A 20,260-nucleotide genomic window follows, 5' to 3' on the forward strand; every position below is an offset into this window, starting at 1 on the left:
ATTTGAAATTTGTTTGATGAATCAGTAAACATTTATTTGTTCACTATGTTTTTTTTTTCTTTTGAACGTATTAACTAATTTAGAAAAACAATTGTTTCATTCTTAAAATTTAAATTTTGGCAAATTTCACCAGATGATAGATACAAAAAAAAAAAAAAAAAAATAAAGACAATGAAATTGATAGTTCGTGATGGGCATAAGATTTATTAAGATATTGGTGGTTTCAACAAAAAAGCTTTACCATTTATTCAATACCGAAATTTTTTCTTTGTGTTTTCCAAAACATTCTCTTTTCATGTGATCTGAAAGAAGCATCTACTCCATAAATCCAGTTAAACCAGAATATGAAAGCAGCAATCGCTAAAAGCCCAACCACCATCACAACCGCCACGTAAATCTTTTTCGGAACTCTACCCAAAAAGTGGCAGAACGCTAAAATTCCGAAAATTACAGAGATTTCGTAATGGTAGTTGAAGGTGCACCTTGTTACTGCTATGAATGGCAAATAAGATATTAGGTAACCGATTGCAAACAAGTAATCCTTTCTATTAATTGCTAAAATGAAGCCTATTAAAGATATAAATGCAACAACTGGATTGTTAAAGAAGAAAAGCAATGTTTTAAGCATATGTGCAGAGTATACCAAAATTGGTTGTGAAAGTGAAAGTGGCCATTCATACCATTTTGATTGATATGGATGTGTAAATTTCAGATTACTGTTATACCTGTACATAGCGGCTATTAAAAGAGTTATTCTTGTCAGCATTGGCTTTTGCCTGAAATCTGATCTCATATACTTATCTCCAAAACCCCTTTTTGGCAATAATTTTAAATGTATTGCAATTGTTCCATACAAAATTAAAACACAAACAATGAAAATAACAATACCACGAACAACAAGACGAATGAACCATTGCGGAGATTTGTATAAAAGTCTCAAATGAGAAAATGCAATGTAAACAAGAACTGAAGCACCAGTGAACTTGATTGAAATGCAACAACCTGCGCTAATAGCTTGTAGGATTAAGAGGGACCAACATTGGTTGCGCTCATAAAGAGATGTGAGAAATATTGTGAGTGATACAAAAAAGTAAAGAATACCATCTGTAAGAATGAGACGACTTTGAGTAATTGACATGAAATCAATGGCAAAAAGAAAGCCTCCGAAAAACGAAATTAAACAATTAACACCTTTGAGTAATAATGTTGCTGTAATGAGAGGTGAAACTAATGTACAGGAAATGGCAGGTAGAGCTCGTAAAGGAACGTAGAAGTTGCTAGTGTACTTGACATCGGCTTTTGAAAAGTTAAATGATCCATCATATCCAGTTATTTTCCCAACGCCTGCAAGCATTAGTTTGGCAAGAGGAGGGTGTATATCAAAAAAGCAGATTCCGCGAATATAGTCACTAATAAAACCACCAAAATGTGTTTCATCAAAAACAACATATGGAATATGGGAAAGTTTCGGTAAATGAGTCAATGCAGCAACAGCGAAAGATAATAAAATTGTGATCCATTGTTTGGTGTTAAATAATAAACTTTTCTTACTCCGTTTTCTTTCTTTTTTTCCCATTAAATCGAAAAAGTGTCAATTCAAATGGTTTTATGAAAAGGTGACAACCATTTTGGAAAAGTGCCAAATTGAACGATTGATCATCCAAACAACTGTTGTGGGGCGCCCCAAACGTCACTTTCCTATAATTTTAAATCATAACTTGAACAAAACCCAAAAAATATTGCACATTACAATTTGGTGTATTCATCGTCAATAAAAGAGAAATATTATTTCAAGTTATCAAGAGAATAAAAATGCAATTAATAAAGAAAATGGCATTAAATTATCTCATATTGAATAAGATCCATTTGCAAAATATTTTGAAGAAAACAGTTTTGTGTGAAAATTTAATGTTATTATTGTATTTGCTATAAAAATAATATAATATATTATAGAAGGAAAAATAAGATTTCCCAAATAACAAAAATGTTTGTGATTATTAAATTAATAAAATAATTATTTTGTGCTTAATATATGTTTACTTATATCTGATTTCTAAATTTTTCTTCTTTGAAATCATCTGCAAATGGATCTTCTTCTATATTTGAATTATTAATCCCAACTGAAAATGTATTATTATTATATTCATCTGAAATATTCATTTTTTCTTCATTTTGTTTTCGAAAATAAGATTGAACATAATTTACTGATCTAAAAATCATAAAAAATTTAAGAAGACCATATTTCGTTCACCGTATGTCTAATGAAGAAATTCAACTAATGATACGTGATTAAGAACTATCGATTAAAGAAATCCAGAGAAATTATGCAGAACTTTCAAATAACAATTGGGAACTTCATAAGAAATTAATCGAAGAAGGACATAATCCGATTGAAATTTCAACAATAATTCGTAATGATGAAATAGAAAAACTTCAAAAAATGTCATCACAATCAAAGTTAAATATGCGATTGCAGGTAGAAATTTAAAGATAATTCATTGGTGTGAACAAAACCATTCACCATTTAAAGGTGCATATGAAATTGCAATTTTCATCGAAATGCTATTTTTCATTATATTTATGAAAATAAAATTTTCCAGAATTAGGAAAAATATGTAATTTATCACATACAAATTTCACAAAGAAAATTTTACAGTAAATTTCGAAGTTGTACAACTTTAATTCATTAAATACATATTCATTAACATACTTTGCATTTAATATGTTTTTTAGAAGAAATAAATTTAATAGATCAAAACTATTTTTTATTCATTTATTCCACAAATGAAAACGATGCAAGTAGTGGTGTTAATTCGACAACATCTTTATCATTTTCATCTTTATCTCTAAACATTTCATATATTAATGGATTTACCCAATTCTTGACATATTGACTTGTTGCAATTTCCGAATCCCAATCCACCATTTTCCTTACTACGTTAGCATTCATTTGATATTTATTCTTATTAAACAATTTTTGTAGAATTTGTTGTACGTTGCACTTTATGAATGTTGTCTTAACGTTCTCCTTAACGAACTCCAAGTATTCAATTAACGAATCCTCTGACGGTTCCAAGTAAATTGCTTTCATTAAATGATCGTTACATAAAATCTTAACGTGATCGCATAACGTGTCATAAGAATTTAAATTAATTGACGGCTTGTAATTATTGAGAAGTTTATCCAAAATTTTGACACCTAATTCTTGAGCGAACAAACAATCTTCTTTTGACTTTAAGTTCATAATCACTGTATCGATGTTATTTGAAAATGCATCACAAGTTTTAACTAAAGGTTTGTATACTTCGTAATCGAACTTATTATTCTTAATGTTTGAAGATTTCTTTAACCATAAATATTTGACTTGATTATTGTTTGTTTCTTCAATAGCATTTCTAAGTTTGGAAAATATCGATATGAACGCTTCGTACATTTTATCATATGACTTATGGCAACTATTAAAACAGAAGTCGAATCCGAAGTTAATTAAATATACAGAAGAAGCCCTAACGTTCAATCCGTTAAAAGCGTTTTCAATGAATTTCGATGTTTGATTAGCTAATGTACCTCCTTCGATACCAATTTTAGTTAATATCTTTATAGCTAATTGACATATTCGGTCATCTTGTGATAATAATGAAGGGCCAATAAACAATGTTAAGTATTGTTGGTGATAAATTTCCCATTCATCTTTATGTGGCATTGATAAAGTAGTAAACTTCGGTGGCGTAATGAAATGAATAGGGAATGAAGCATTTGGCATTAACTCCTTAAAAATCGAAACTTGTCTTGTTAATGTATCACAATATTTAGGCTTAACTAATTGGCAAAAGACTGTTCCCATTAAATTAGGAATTGTTTCATAGATACGCTTTAATATATTAAATAATTCTGTTGTTTGTGTTGGCTTTTGTTTAATGATTGATTGAGTCTTGAAATAAGCTATGATTGAAGCAGCAATTGTACGTCTTAAATCAATATGTAATTTAGGATCTTGAATTATATAATTAATATAATCAAGACAATATTGAGGTATTGGATTACCACAATATTGTGGATCTAAACACCATGAAGAGACACGTGTACGTGTATGTAATGTAAATGAATAATCTTTTAATGATACTAATGCTGAGATAAATGACTTTAATATTGTATCTTTTTTACTTTGTTGTGTTAATGATTGTAATAATTTATTAATGATTTCTAAACATTCATAATTAAAGACATCGCAAGTAAATAACTTAAAGAATATTTTATAGACAATGTTCTTCTCATTTAATATCCAATCATTTGATGTAATTTCTAAATCATTAAATGGTATTAATAAACATATAACTTGACAGAAATAACTACCAAAATGATCAATGTTATCATCACCTATTTTAACTTTTAATGTATCTGGTGATAAAGATAAGAATTTCATTAAAGATTCTTCAAAGATATTAATGTTCATATTATTTAATATAACCGGATTATTAGTTAATATTCGACTTAAATAACCTAATAATATTTTAGTAGATACATAATAATTAAGTCCTGTATTACTTGATGCTTTATAACTCTTTTTCTTATTCATTGTTTGAATAACTCCTACTGTTTGTCCATTAGCTTTATAAAATAATGTTGGAGTAGGTTTAGGATTAGGGTTTTCTTTAGTAGGTTTAGGATCTTCTATTAAGAAATCTTTAATTAATAAATTATAGAAATGACTAAATAAATCAGAAGAATAATTAAATTCTTTCCAATTCTTTATATATTTAGATAATAATAATATAATATATTTTAATCCTTCGCCATCTTCTTTAATTAATTCACATGCTTTTTCAAAATTAACTTTAAATAATGGTTCAAGGATTCGCTGTGTAACTGAAGAAATCCATTTCTCATGGAATGGTCGACGTTTCAAATTTGATTTTCTCTTTCTAATAGTATTATAACCTGGTTTAACTTTACGTGGTTCAAGATATCGTTCATCATTATTCTTAAGTCGACAATATATTGATAAAGGAATATAATAACTTGCTTTAAGAACAAATGAGAAATATTCTTTAACTGGATAATTCTTAAGTTCTTTAGCTTCATTTACATTATAAGGTCTAAACTTTAATACTTTATCTAACATTTCAAATGTTTTAATACATTCGTCATCTTCTCCATCAAAGAATCGTCTAATAAATGAATCTTCTCCCATTAATGTTCGAGTGAATAATATTGTAGATTTAGATATTTTTAATTCATATGAAAGTTGTGCAAGATTCTTCTTATATGTAGCTAAACTATTAGTTGTTTCATAAGGGAAATCATTTTCAAGAGGTAACCTTAAAGTTTGTTCAACTGTTGGATAAAAGTTAATTTTCTTGATTAAATCAATCATTGAAGTTAATAATTTAGTAGAAATATGATTTAATAATAAAGGATCATAATCATTAACTTTTTGATTTAATATACTTAAAATTTCTTTAATGACTGTTGTTGAAGTAGAAATTTGTGGTACTTCTGTAGTTTTGATTAATTCTCTTGTATAAACGTTTGTATTAATACATTGACCTTTACATTCAATATTTAATTTAGATGAAAATGGATCAGATAATGCAATACGTGAAAACTTTTCAGGTATTAATAACTTCGATTGTTCATCTGATAATTTAATTAAAGACTTAAATCGATCTTCTGATATCATCTCATATAAATTATAATTTGGTGTTATCGAACTATTAGTCTTATAAGTAAATGATTTAGATAAATCCATATTTAATTGTTTAAATAATATTGGTATTAGTTCTTTATATACTTTATCAATGCCTGGGAAATGTATTGAATATGAACATTTTAGTAAATATTCAAAGAGAGTCATAGGTAATACACTAAATTTACTATGTGAATAAGGCATTTTAGATAATATATTCTCTTGTAATACATTAATGAATTTATCATTAGATTTAAATCCGACATAAATATATGCTGGATATAATATTGTAGTAACAAATGTATCAATATTTGCATCTTGAACTTGTGATACATATTTACTTAATAAAAATCGACATAATCTAAAATATGCTTCAGATGATTTCTTATATATTTCTGCTTTATCTAATTTAATTGCAGTGAATGCTAATTTTCGTACGAATAATGAATATAAAGAAAATGCTTTAATAGCAATTCGTTCATCTTTATTTCTGAAATAAGGAATTAATAACTTTTCTATTACATGAATTGAAGCTTGAATTGCTTCTGAATTACGTGTTTCCTGATTAATTAATGGTGGAAAGTTTACTGTCGAATCCAAAAATCCATATTCATCACATTTATTATTATCACCTTTAATAGCATTTGCAAGTTTCTTTAAATCGGTGAATAATAATGATAATCCAATTGGTACTGTTGTAATACATTTAGCTAATTCATGATTATATTGCTTTTTACCAGTTGGATCAGACATATATTCCGTTAATAATTCATCACGTAATTCAGGAGTTAACATATAAAATGGATCTTTATATGTATCAATCGAAAATGTTTCTTTGGTGCCCCAATGTCTTTCGTTAAGTAATCCTTTCATTATATTATGTAACATTGTAGAATAGAATTCAGGTGATCCTTGAACAATTTCTTGTTTATGATCGATAATATTACGGATTGTATTAATGACGATGTTTAAGATTAATTTATATGAAACTGAGACACAATCCATTGGAATTGATGAATATGATGATAATGTATCATTTCCTTTGGTCATATATTTAATTAATGTCTTTAATAATTGGAATTTTCCGATGCGGTAGTTTTGGATCGTAACATATTCAAGTCGATTCATTAATGATGTCCATATGTTTGATAATGGATGTTCTTTTTCGTTGATGGATAAATATTTTAATGTATTAAGAAAATTAATCGCACGTTTTGGTAATGATGAAAACATTTTAATATAATTATTAGTCAATGCGTCAAATCGAAATGAATGTGGTTCCGATTCAATTAATACTTTAAAACATCGTGGAAATATTACATCAAGAATTTGTTTGGTTGTAATAACTTTAAATCGAACAAAACGATGAAGTTTGAATTCTTTGTCATCAAGTTTATTTGATAATAAAATATCAAACAACTTAAATTGTTCAACTTTCTCATATGGAAAGTTTAAAAGTGCTTTAGAAACTTCATCGCGAATAGATTTCTCACTAGCCCAAAGACTATTAAAATCTAAAAATATTTGGATGGAAGGGCGGAGAACGTTAACGTAATACTTTTGATCGTTAACATCATAACCGTTAAGTGCTGCAACAAGAACTTCAGAAATAAGCTTCGCAAATGATTTCCGATAGAATAGTATACGTTGTGAAACAAAATAATTGATATTAAGATATGTATATATCTTACCGGGCTTAGTTTTAGAATAATGATACTTGGGATTAATTAAATAAGACCAGAGTTCTGGGATTTCTTTGTTCTTCTTTTTATCTGAGATCCTAGCACTAAAAGCTATTTTAAGATCATCATTAGATTGTAATGATAAAATCTCTTTTGAATATTGATAGGCCCAGCTATGTTGGTCAATGTGAACAAGCAAGGTCTTACCAATAGATTGTGATAAAGGAAGTTGATCATAGTTCTTGATCAATAAAACTAAAAGTTCCCTTTGAATTTCCTGAGTTCCTTTATCCATTAATTCTAAGGCTTTTTCCTCTGTGAGGGTTTTAAGAAATTCCCTTTGAGATTTAGCCTTTTTAAGGGCAATTAAAGCAAAGTGCGATAAATCGCTCATGAGCAATTCTGCTATCTTGTTCCATTCGGAAAACATAACAAGAGCATGGGCATATGCTTCTGGTTTATCAATAAGTTGGTTAAAGTTGTCTTTAGTTATGGATTTCCAGTTGATAGTATCCATATAAAAGTGAAGTGTTCACAATGGAAATTTTCATTGAAATAATGACAAGTTTTTCATTCAAAAAAATATTTGGTCAAAACGATACTGATTTTCAACACGTTCATTCTAAGCTTTGACACTTTTTTTGAATCGACTGTCGATTGCTGTTGTTTTGCGAAACAATCAGCAAATTATATATTAAATTATGTGTAATTTAGGGAAAATCGAATGCTTTACTAGTCTAACGGTTAGAACAGTAGCTTTACACGCTATTGATCCAGGTTCGACTCCTGGGTAAAGCAAATTTTTTTTGAAATTTGTTCTCAATGAAATAAATTATCAAATTAAATGAAGCAAAAACATATATCGAAATGAATGTTGTATGAACAGTATTAAATACAATCACTATCCTTATTTTGAAAAATATAATTTAATGTTTTAAAATATTATTTTTTAAAATTTTTGATTTGAATCTTAATGTAGAGGCACATACATATTTAATAATGTTCAGACAATAAACATGATAAAAAAAAGTTAGTAATCTAAAAAATGCAAAATACTGATATTTTTCTGACAATTGGAATGTTTGGTATAAAATCTTTACAAATTAAAATGTTTTATTTTTAAGGAAACATTTCAAATAAAATCGAAAGTTCATCTGGCCGAGTGGTCCAAGGCGCTAGTTTAAGGCACTAGTCCGAGAGGGCGTGGGTTCGAACCCCACGGTGAACACTTTTTGTTTTTGAATACAATAACAAAAATTTTTTTATTTCTCATACTGTTTTATATCACTGCAATTATAGAATAAATAATTTCCAATTTTTGTAACTGTATATGGAATTTCAATGTTTGTATAAGAAATAGGATATAAGGCTGAATGAAATGTATACATTTAAAGCAATTGCTTCGCTTATTCATGATACACATAAAAAATAATAATAACAAATTCTAATTATTGGAACTGAATTTGGAATTTTAAGTGTGTGAGCGCTGGGTAATACAATATTATTGAATGATCTTTGTTTACAAGAATTGCATTTATATTATCATAGAATAAGATACATTTTCACTCGATACTTTAATAAAAACACAAAACTTTCTTCAAATAGATCAGTTTAGAGTGAATTTAGCATTTTCATAATTAAAATATTTTTATAATACTAGAACTATAATTTACTATATATCAGATTAAAGAAATAGGTTCTCCTAATTTTTCTGGGATCAAAATCCAACCATTAAAGGCATAATCGGCAAAAATATCAATACCATTAATAACAATGTGTTCTGCTCTTTCATATGTATTTCTTTAATTATATTCACATAGAGAAGAAATATAAAGAGTTTCGGTAGAAGAATTAAACAAGATAATTTAAACAACATATGATTGGACATATTTCTCGTAATTTCAAAGGAACATTTTCACCTTCATCTGGAAATTTATTCAGGTAAATATAATCATCTAAAGCTAACATTGTGTGATATGGATCTGGTGAATATGCTTAATGATTTTGAAATCGCCTTTTCTATTTTGTGCTGGTTTAATATATAATATCATTCCAAAAATAGAAATATTTAATTATGGAAATTTTGGTGTTCGTTTTGATTTAGTGAAAATTCGAATTATTTGAAACAATACTTATGGATGCATGCAGCTATTTGAAGCGAACAGAAGCATCTAAGCTTTTACCTTTTTCTTTCTGTGTTCGAAGCAGCACGTTTTTCGACATCTCATCACTTTATCAAATCACAATACAATCTTCTCATTCAGACATATTTTGTTAGGAATACTGATGGCAAACCTTACACTCATTCTTCAGCCTCAGGAAGTGGTACAGTTGAAGACATTACCATTGATGCCAAAGGATCATATACCATACTTAAGCATCAATGATCTTGATGATAAAGTGAACATTGAAGAAAGTGTATTAATGAATTCATTATTCTATTTTACAACATTTGTATCTTATTCATAAAATGGCTACATCGTTAAATTACTTTTTGGAATCTTTCTTTCCTATAAACACATCATTAGAGGATGTAAAATGGTTGTTGAGGTAATTTCGAGTTTTTATGTTAAAAAATAAAATTAATATCTTTTTATTACAATTATTTTAACAACATTCAATTCTTAACGAAATAAAGAGAAACAATACAATCAAATTGCTTCAATAATTTTTCCACCAGTTTTTAGCATCAAATCTTTTAAATGAGGATAAGCCTGACTGAAAGCATATTCATCGAAACAATTAATGTACACATTTAATCCACTATCCATAATAACTTTTTCGTTATCTGTTATTGCTTTACAAATTAATTCGATTGGGTTTCCAAAGGCAAGTCCACCAACGAATGTCAACACGCATTTATTTGAACCTTTTCTTCCTGGGTACCTTATTGAATGATCTAAGGCAGCAAGAATTGTTGACTTATATTCAGAACGAAGTAAATTTCGAACAATACCAAATGTGAAGTCAGATTTGACAACCAGAGTCCTGAAATTGAACGATGATGCGTACACTTGGTGAGAAATGCGGCCAGGCTCTGATTCTTGGAAGTAATCATGGTTAGGGCCAGTACCATTTGGAGGATCTGCACGATTTGTAGTTACTTGACAGTTTTCATGCACACCAACAAGATAATTATCTTCATTTGTCCAATCAAAATTACTTTTTTTGAGTAATTTCTCTTGAGATTTGGATATGGTGGCTTTCCCATGAGTAATAGGAATTGGTGTTCGTTTTAATAATTCAATTTCAGAATCGATCTGTCCAATTTTTCCATCGTGAGGATAAAAATAATTTCGATATAAAATACTGGCTGGAGCAACAATGGCTGTGAGTGGGCCTTGGGTAAGGTCACATGCATAATTTGAAATACCATGAGACGCTGTGGATTTAGTTGAAGGAAATTCTAAACAATTAAAATTGGATGCTGCTTGAAATGTTGCGCCGTCAAAGGCTTCATTATTCTGATTTGTAACAATGTCATTAATTGAGAATTTTCCTGGTTTTACTCCATATCCATGAATTATATGAAATTTTCCATTTCCTTTTTTTGGCAAATTAACATAGTCTGATGGTGAGCGTAAGTTGAAAAGCCCAGCATTAAAGCTCCTTTTATTTAAATTAGAAATAATTTCAACATTGGTATTCGAATTATGCTTTACCACGATGTTTTTATAAACGCTATCCACAGTTTCGTCAAAACCAAAATGATGGAAAAACCATTTATCATTCGAATAAACTTTTCTTGTTATCATGATTTCAAATAGCTCCTGAGGAATAAACGGCTTAAAATGAATTTTATTTGCTTTAAAATCAACAAAGAAATATTATAAAGTAATCAGGCAAATGTAAATAACATCCACTAAATTCAACAAAGAACAAATAAAGCAAAGGATTAGTGATTATTATTGCACACGATATAAAGTTTCACATCTGTGAATAACTATTAAAAAGCAAACAAATATATCAACAAATAACAAAATCCCTTTTATTTAAAAAGCTTATTTAATGAATGTACAAAAAAATATCAAATTTAGTTTTACAAATAATAGTTATATTTGCGTTGCATAGGAATCCTGCTCTTCCTTAGTTAGAGCTGCCCAATCCCGTCCAATAAAAACAAAGCGCTTTGTTTTATCAATCTCTGTATTCGCATGTTCTTTGCTCCAAGCACGCACATAATTGGAGTAAGCAGTTGGCTTTTTTGTTGAACCAGATTTAATTTTTTGAGATTTAATTCCCTGGTAACGTTTTCTTGGAATAGCTGTTAAATCTGGCCCATAACTATTTGGAAAAGAATTATAATCTTCAGGGGTTACTTGAATTGGTGATTTTTTGTTGACTTTTAGCTCCCATTTTCTTAAAATAAAATTTTGATACGCCTGAATATAACATGTTGAAACAGGGGTAGTAGATGGCATTTCATCAATTGTTGGAATCAATATTTGATCCCAAAGATTTTTTTCCTTTTTATCAAAGTAAGATACAGCCCGTTCCATAAATCAAAATGCTGTCAAAATTAATTTATTTATAAGAAAAGTGACAATGCATTACCACATTTTTTGAAAAGTGACTACAAAAAAAACTCTATCGGAAAGGTTATTATCGTAATCACAAAAAGTAGCACTTTTGTATTTCCATGCGAATTGTGATGTGAAAAATGATCGTTGCCATATGGCACGGTTGAAGAAGTTTAAATAGAGGCACCAATAGCATAACATTACGAATTCATATTTTGAGTTTTAAGTATAAAAATTTAACCAAATAATTAAATCAGTTTTATCATTTCTAATATCATCAGATTGTAATACAATTTGGGAAAGCGTAAATTTACATATTGTATAAGTTTCGTGTTGGTATGCGAAGCGAAGACATTTCCGTTCCAGATTTAAGTAAACTCATCCAAACGCTTTCTGGCTGAAATACTCGAATGCCCCAAGATTAACCAGCTTCACTCGACTATCGTTCCCACCAAACCGAAAAAATTCACATGAACGATTTGGGGAGTTTGAATCAATTTCACGTTTTTTGAATGAGTTAACCGTACAAACAACATAAATTGAATGTTAACTGTATAAATTCAAAAGAACCTTGCAAAAACATCATATCGCATGATGCTGGCTTTTCTTTCCCTCTTCTTACCGATAGCATTTGCTGATGAGTCATTGATTATCAACACTGGGGAAACAATTAATGCCGGTGACTATGATGACTATAAAGAAACAACTTTTCATTCAATCACCTGTCACTACAATAGGAGTTTCGGCCTTCCGAAATTGGCCTATTTTAGAATCAGTTGAAATTGGAAATACAGTTGAAGTAATTTCAACCTTCGCTTTTTATCAATGCTATCAACTAAAAAAAGTTATATTAGGAGAACAAGTCAATAAATTAGAAGATTTTTGCTTTAATGATTGTCCTGTTACAGATCTTACAATATATACTAATAAGAATATGTTATCAACTTTTGTTTCCCGTCTTCATGATCATTTAGAAACATGTACTCTTGGACCAAAAATTACTAAGGTTGATGATGCTTCCTTCCAATATTGTCATTATCTTAAATCTGTTATTTATCAAGGTTCAATCACAAGCTATGGTAAATATTCATTTGCTGAATGTCATGAACTAATTAATATTGCTTTTCCAGACACACTTGAATTAATTGATGAATATTGTTTTTCAGAATGTTATAAATTAACTAATGTAGTCATTCCAAAGAAAGTCGAAACAATTGGACAATCAGCATTTTATCAGTGCTCTAAAATTGAGACAATTGAAATTCCTGGTACAATCAAACAAGTACTACAACAAACATTTGCTTTTTGCACCAACTTGAAAGAAGTAAAACTTCGATCAACAATTACTTTAATTGGAGAATATGCATTTTCAAACTGTTCTTCATTAACAAGCATTGTAATACCAGATGCTGTTACTTCAATTGGTGCATATGCATTTTCAAATTGTGGAAATATGGCAACTGTCCAATTAGGAAAAGAATTAACTACACTTGGTGAAACAGCATTTATGTATTGTACTTCATTAAAATCAATTACATTTTTAGATGAATTAACAACAATTGGACCCAAAGCATTTCAACATTGCGAAAGTCTTCAAACAGTTAAATTTGGCGAGAAAGTTCAAACAATTCATGAATCAGCATTTTCACATTGTTATCAACTTACAACAGTTACACTTGATAAAACACTTGAAACAATTAGCAACTTAGCATTTGAATATTGCGTTAGTTTAACCATAATCACAATTCCTTCATCAGTAACTAATATTCAATCATATAATGTCTTTTGGCAATGTCATCAACTTGAAACAGTTAAAGTTGAAGAAGGAAACACAGTTTATTCCAACAATGAAAATGATGGAGTACTTTATTTAAAGAATAATGATGAATTAACGAAAATCATATATTATCCAATGGGCAGTAAAAGAATTACATTTAAAGTAATCGATTCAGTTACTGAAATTGAATTATATTCATTTTATAATACAACTTATTTACAAACTGTAAATGGATTACTTAAAGTTAAAACGATTAAAAATAATGCATTCGAATATAGTAAAGCATTAAAGAGTTTTGAATTCTCTGATGAAATTACAAATATCAATGATTATGCATTCCATTTATCTGGTTTACAAACAGTTAAATTTGGTAAGAACCTTCAAGCAATTGGTAATTTTGCATTTTATCAATGCGGAGAAATTTCTTCTATAGAATTTTCTGAATCTATTAAATCAATTGGAAATTATGGATTTGCAGAATGTACTAAAATTACAAGTATTAATATTCTTAATTCAACTACAATACTTGGAACACATGTATTTGAATCATGTACATCACTTAAATCAGTTACAATTGGTTCTGGATTACAAACAATTCCCGATTATTCATTTGCTAAATGCACAAGTTTAACTGATTTAGTTAATGTTGGAAATAGTTTAACATCAATAAGTACTCATGTATTTGAAGGTTGTACATCAATTCAAACATTTAATGTACCAATTAATGTTCAAACAATTGGAAGTTATGCGTTTGCTAATTGCACAGGTTTGACTAAATTAACATATGGTGAAGCAATTACAAAATTTGCTGATTATGTATTTTATAATTGTTTAGGATTTATCGAAACTTCACTTCCAGAAAATACACAATCAATTGGTGGACATATATTTGAACATTGTGAAAAGATGACTAAAATTACATTACCAACATCACTCAAAACAATTAGTGATTATGCATTTGCTCATTGTTATAGTCTTCAAACTATAGTAACTGAAGAAAATATCGCAATTTCTGATTATGCATTTTATTATTGTTTAGGATTAATAGAAGCTACACTTCCAAAGAATACACAATCAATTGGTGGACATATATTTGAACATTGTGAAAAGATGACAAAATGTACATTACCAGAAGCAATTACAGCTATTAGTGATCATACATTTGCTCATTGTTATGCTCTTCAATCAGTTGGATCTGAAGGAAATATCGAAAAAATTGGTAATTATGCATTTTTAAGCTGTGAATTTTCTACATTTAATATCATTAATACTGTTAAAGATATTGGAAGTTATGCATTTTATTTATGCACTAATTTAGAGACTATTACAATTCCAAACCTTGTAACAACAATGGAATCTTATACATTTTCAGGTTGTTCTAAATTAAGTGAAGTTAAATTAGGTGAAAACTTAAATAAAATTGGATATAATGTATTTGAAGATTGTGTTTTACTTTCGAAGATTACATTCCCTTCAAACCTTAAAACAATTGGTGGATATGCATTCAAAAATTGCCGTAGTCTTCAAACAATAGATATACCAAATAGTGTCGATGCAATCAGCACATATATCTTTTTGAATTGTACTGGTTTAACAACTGTTAAAATTGGTGATACAATTAAAACTATTCCGAAATATGCATTTTACTTATGTACTTCATTAAGTCAAATAACACTTGGTGCTAGTGTCGCTAAATTAGATGAAAGTTCATTTGAAGAATGTAAAAATATTGTTAGCATTAAATTACCAGAAACAATTACTACTATTGAAGCTAGAGCATTTTATAATTGTAATAAATTAAAATCTATTTCAATACCAACAAAAATTACAGTCATTAATTCATATTCATTTGCTAATTGTGTTGAATTAGCAAATGTTACTTTTGTTGATGAAAATTTATTAACAATTTCTGAATTTGCATTTTACTTTTGCCGTAAACTTTCCAATCTTCAATTACCTTCATCTGTAACAACAATTGGTGAATCTGCATTTTGTGGATGTGAATCAATTACAACAATTACACTCCCAACAAATTTAGAAACTATTGGCACGAACGCATTTTATTATTGCGTAAATTTAATGACAGTTACATTTAAAGAGAATGTTGAAACAATTGGAGAATATGCATTTTATTATTGTGTGAAATTAACATCTATTACAATACCAACAAATGTAAAAATAATTTCAGGATGTTCATTTTATCAATGTGAAAACTTAGAGACAGTTAATGCAGAAGGAGAATCATTAACAAAGATTGATGCACATGCATTTTATTTATGTCGTAAACTTACTAATGTTAAATTAGCTTCATCAGTTACTACTATTGGGACATATGCCTTTGGTGAATGTATTTCACTTCAAACATTTACAATGCCCGCCAATTTAGTTACTCTAGAAAATTATTCATTTTATGATTGTAGGAAATTGCAAGAAGTCGTAATGAATGATAAACTTGAAAGTATTAGTCTATTAACATTTTTTAATTGTTCATTTAAGTCGATAACATTACCAAATAGTTTAACAACAATTGGTGAATATGCATTTTTCCAATGTACTAATTTATTAGATATTACAATTCCAGCATCAGTACAAAGCATTGGAGATGGTGTAGCTGGATTCTGTTTATCACTTACTTCAATTAATGTTGATCCAGAAAATAAAAATTATACAAATTATCAAAACGACGGAGTATTATATAACAAAAATTTAACAAAATTAATTTGTTTCCCATCAAAGAAATCAGGTACTTATAAAGCACCACCACAACTTCTTTATATCTCTGATGAAACATTTTCTTCTGCAATAATTACAACAGTTGATTTATCGGCAACCCAAATGATATTGCTTGATCATCATGCATTTGAGAATTGTGAATCATTACAAAGTATTATCTTTTCTAATACAACTAAATCTATTGGTAATTATACATTTTATAATTGTAAATCTTTAACGACTATCACTTTAACTGAAAATATTGAAGTAATTGGATCATATGCATTTCATATTTGTGATAAATTATCATCAATTTCATTTCCTTCTAAACTTCATACAATTAGGAATAACGCATTTTCTGGTTGTTCAAGCTTAGAAAAGGTTACAATACCTGATGGATCATTATTGACATCTATTGATGAACGGGCATTTTCTGGAACAACTACTCTTAAAACAATTGTATTACCAACAAGTCTAAAATATATTGGTCAATACGCATTTTATGTATGTTATAATATGGAAACATCTATTCCTGAAAATGTTGAATTTGTTGGTGATTTTGCATTCGCTGAATGTAAATCACTTAAAATGATTTCAAACCCAACAAATTTGAAATACATTGGTACGTATGCATTTTATAATTGTAGTAATATGGATGGAACAATTAAAGGAAGTGTTGAAACAATTGGTGAAAAGGCATTTTATAATTGTATATCATTTAAGTCAATTACATTTTCATCAAACTTAAATACAATTCCTAATGAAGTATTTTTGGAATGTCATAATTTAACATCAGTTACATTTAGTAATAATATTGAAACAATTGGTGAAAAGGCATTTTATAATTGTCGTTCACTTGGATCAATTCAACTTCCAACCAAATTACAAACAATTAAAGATTATGCATTTTTCGGCTGTGAAAATTTGAAAGTTACATTCAACACAAACCTTGTTACTCTTCTTGGTTATTGCTTCTCAGGTTGTACATTACTTGAAACTGTTAAACTTCCATCAAGACTTAAGACTATTGAAACATTTGTCTTTTATGGCTGCTCCAATTTAACAACAGTTGAAATTCCAGCATCAGTTGAATATATTGGTCAAGCTATGGTTTATGGATGTCAAAAACTTACTTCAGTTACAGTTGATCCTTCAAATCAACACTATTCAAACTATCAAAATGATGGTGCATTATATAATAAAGAATTAACAATATTATACGTATTACCGCCAGCTAAAACAGGTAATTATCAATCACCACCACAACTTACTTCTATTGATGAAGCCGCAATTTTGGATATTGAAATTAATTCAATTGATTTTTCATTATCTAAACTTGAATCAATCCCTGATAGTGCATTTGATGGATGTACTTCATTACAAAGTGTTAAACTTTGTGATACAGTTAAAACGATTGGTGAAGAGGCATTTTATAATTGTTATTCTTTATCAACATTTACTCTTTCAAAGAATATTGAAACAATTGGTGTAAAGGCTTTCTATGAATGTCTCTCACTTAAAATCAATTTAGAAGGAACTAATTTAAAGCATATCGGTGATAGTGCATTCTATCATTGTATTGCCATAGATGGATCAATTAGTGGAAATATTGAAACGATTGGAGAATTTGCATTTTATCAGTGTTCGAACTTAAACTCAGTAACATTTTCATCAAGCATAAATGTCATTAATATAGTTGTATTTGGTGAATGTTATAAGTTATCAACTGTTACATTTGGTGATAATATTGAAACAATTGGTGCGAATGCGTTTTATAATTGTCGTTCACTTGGATCAATTCAACTTCCAACCAAATTACATACAATTCAAGAAGGTGCATTTTTAGGCTGTGAAAATTTGAAAGTTACATTCAACACAAACCTTGTCAATATTAATTACACTAGTTTTGCGTGCTGTATATCAATTGATATTGTTAAACTTCCATCAGGACTTAAGAGTATTTCTCCATATGCATTTTATAACTGCACAGGTTTAACAACATTTGAAATTCCAGCATCAGTTGAATTTATTGGTTATGGTATTCTTTATGAAACACCAAAACTTAAAGAAATAATAGTTGATCCACAAAATCAACACTATACAAATTATCAAAATGATAGTGTGTTATATTCTAAAGACTTAACTAAATTATATGCATTACCAGCAAATAAGACAGGTGATTATCAAGCACCATCACAACTTACTACTATTGAAATTAAATCAATATATGGAACACAACTTACTTCAATCAATTTATCATTATCTAAACTTACAACAATTCAAGATAATTTATTTGCTTCTAGTGATACATTACAAAGTGTTAAACTTTGCGAGACAATCAAATCAATTGGTGAAAAAGCATTTACTGAGTGTCATGCATTAAATGCTATTAACATACCAAATGCGACCGAAATAATTGGTGCACGTGCATTCCAACATTGCAATTCATTAGTTTCTGTAACTTTAGGTTCAGGGTTAAAGAACATTGGTGCAAATGCATTCTTTAACTGTTCTTCACTTCAATGCATTTATTATTATGGTAATGAAGAGCCTTCATATAATACAAATTCATTCGCAAATATTTCGACAACTAATGTATACGTTGACACAACTTATAATGGTACAACATTTTGCGGTCTAAATGCTGTCGTTGGACTTAGCACTGTTTGTCCAGTAGCTGATAGCTCGAAATCAAAGACTCTGACTATAATACTCGCAGTAGTAATTCCAGTTGTAGTTATAGCCATTGTTGTCGTTGTAGTAATTGTGGTACTGAAGAAGAAGAAGGGAAACGGTAAAGGATTCAGCGAATTTTCTGCACCAGTTGCGATGTAAGCGAAACCTCATTAATAAATGGTTTGACCATTAGAATTTTTTTTATAACTGTGTGGATATACTCAATGAAGTGGTGAAAAGCAATTTCGATGGTATTTTACTCATCTTCAACTGAAGCATTTTCCAGGAGGTTATGAGAAAACGTTAAACGGTTTTTTTGAGGATCGATTTAAACGGTTTCTTAGAACATCGATTTTGCTATAAAAAATAAAAATAAATGTGATGTTCATTTATCTGTTTTTTGATGCTAAGAATATTATATGCATAGCTTAACATATGATGCCAAAATTGCAACACAATTGGCTGATCAATTTTTGAAAATGCATTTCGAAATGTAGTGTTCAATTAGACAACAACGAATATAATAGCAAATAAGGACATCAACAATTTGTATATATACAGACAGTTTAGTTTTGCATATAAATTCATTAATTCATGAAAATTCCGCTTCGATAATTGTTGATGCAACCGTTTGTCGTATTTTCCTTAACCTCCTGAAACTCACAAACATATAATTGACTAACTCTGTTTACTTCTTTCCTGCTAAAATCCTGAAATGCCTTGTTAGAACGATGGTTTTTTCTATACTTTATTTGAATAGCAGTAGACCGTTTATTATAAGGGCGGGAAAATTGGCGATGGATGATACCCCTCCAGACAAATTCCAGGTCATATTTAATACGCCATCACTTATTAGCAAATCGATTACATGCTTTGATATTTCAAAGAGAGCCGTCCATTTGATGCAATTGTATAATCGAATTTCTTTTAAGATCAAATGGAGAAATTTTTCCAAAAAAATTCTCTTAAAAAGGAAACTTTATGAATACAGAAAAATCAATATACTTGATACAAAATTTTATCAAGTTCATACCAATATAATGCGAACTTCATTCTTTAAATGGCGCTTAAAATTTAAATTCATTAAATTTGTTAATTCATATAAAATAAATATTCTAAAAAATAAAAAGGATCTTTTGCAGCGACAAGCTTTAAAGGAACATCAACAAGAAATAAGAAATAAATGGGAAAAAATCACCAAAAAATT

The 20,260-nt window shown here is 28.7% G+C and overlaps 4 protein-coding genes across 4 annotated transcripts; 1 reads left to right on the forward strand and 3 right to left on the reverse strand.

Moving 5' to 3' along the window:
* Positions 1-244: 244 nt before the first annotated feature.
* GO595_000777 (Dolichyl-phosphate-mannose-protein mannosyltransferase) lies at positions 245-1,576 on the reverse strand (the record flags this gene model as incomplete). The annotated part of the gene is made up of 1 exon (XM_067921280.1): positions 245-1,576. One exon carries the CDS (start codon positions 1,574-1,576, stop codon positions 245-247), a length of 1,332 nt encoding a protein of 443 aa, XP_067779033.1.
* A 1,197-nt stretch (positions 1,577-2,773) lies between these two features.
* On the reverse strand, positions 2,774-7,885 carry GO595_000778 (uncharacterized protein; the record flags this gene model as incomplete). The annotated part of the gene is made up of 2 exons (XM_067921292.1): positions 2,774-7,178; positions 7,245-7,885. The coding sequence occupies 2 exons, from the start codon at positions 7,883-7,885 to the stop codon at positions 2,774-2,776; spliced, it is 5,046 nt and encodes a 1,681-aa protein (XP_067779034.1).
* Positions 7,886-10,019: 2,134 nt separating this feature from the next.
* Positions 10,020-11,123, reverse strand: GO595_000779 (Uncharacterized protein; the record flags this gene model as incomplete). The annotated part of the gene is made up of 1 exon (XM_067921303.1): positions 10,020-11,123. The coding sequence occupies one exon, from the start codon at positions 11,121-11,123 to the stop codon at positions 10,020-10,022; it is 1,104 nt and encodes a 367-aa protein (XP_067779035.1).
* Positions 11,124-12,479: 1,356 nt separating this feature from the next.
* On the forward strand, positions 12,480-19,212 carry GO595_000780 (leucine-rich repeat domain-containing protein; the record flags this gene model as incomplete). Its single annotated transcript, XM_067921314.1, has 2 exons — positions 12,480-12,612; positions 12,734-19,212. The coding sequence occupies 2 exons, from the start codon at positions 12,480-12,482 to the stop codon at positions 19,210-19,212; spliced, it is 6,612 nt and encodes a 2,203-aa protein (XP_067779036.1).
* Positions 19,213-20,260: the final 1,048 nt, after the last annotated feature.

The sequence above is a fragment of the Histomonas meleagridis genome (assembly GCF_020186115.1).
Source record: "Histomonas meleagridis strain 2922-C6/04-10x chromosome Unknown contig_111, whole genome shotgun sequence".
Lineage (NCBI taxonomy): Eukaryota > Parabasalia > Tritrichomonadida > Dientamoebidae > Histomonas > Histomonas meleagridis.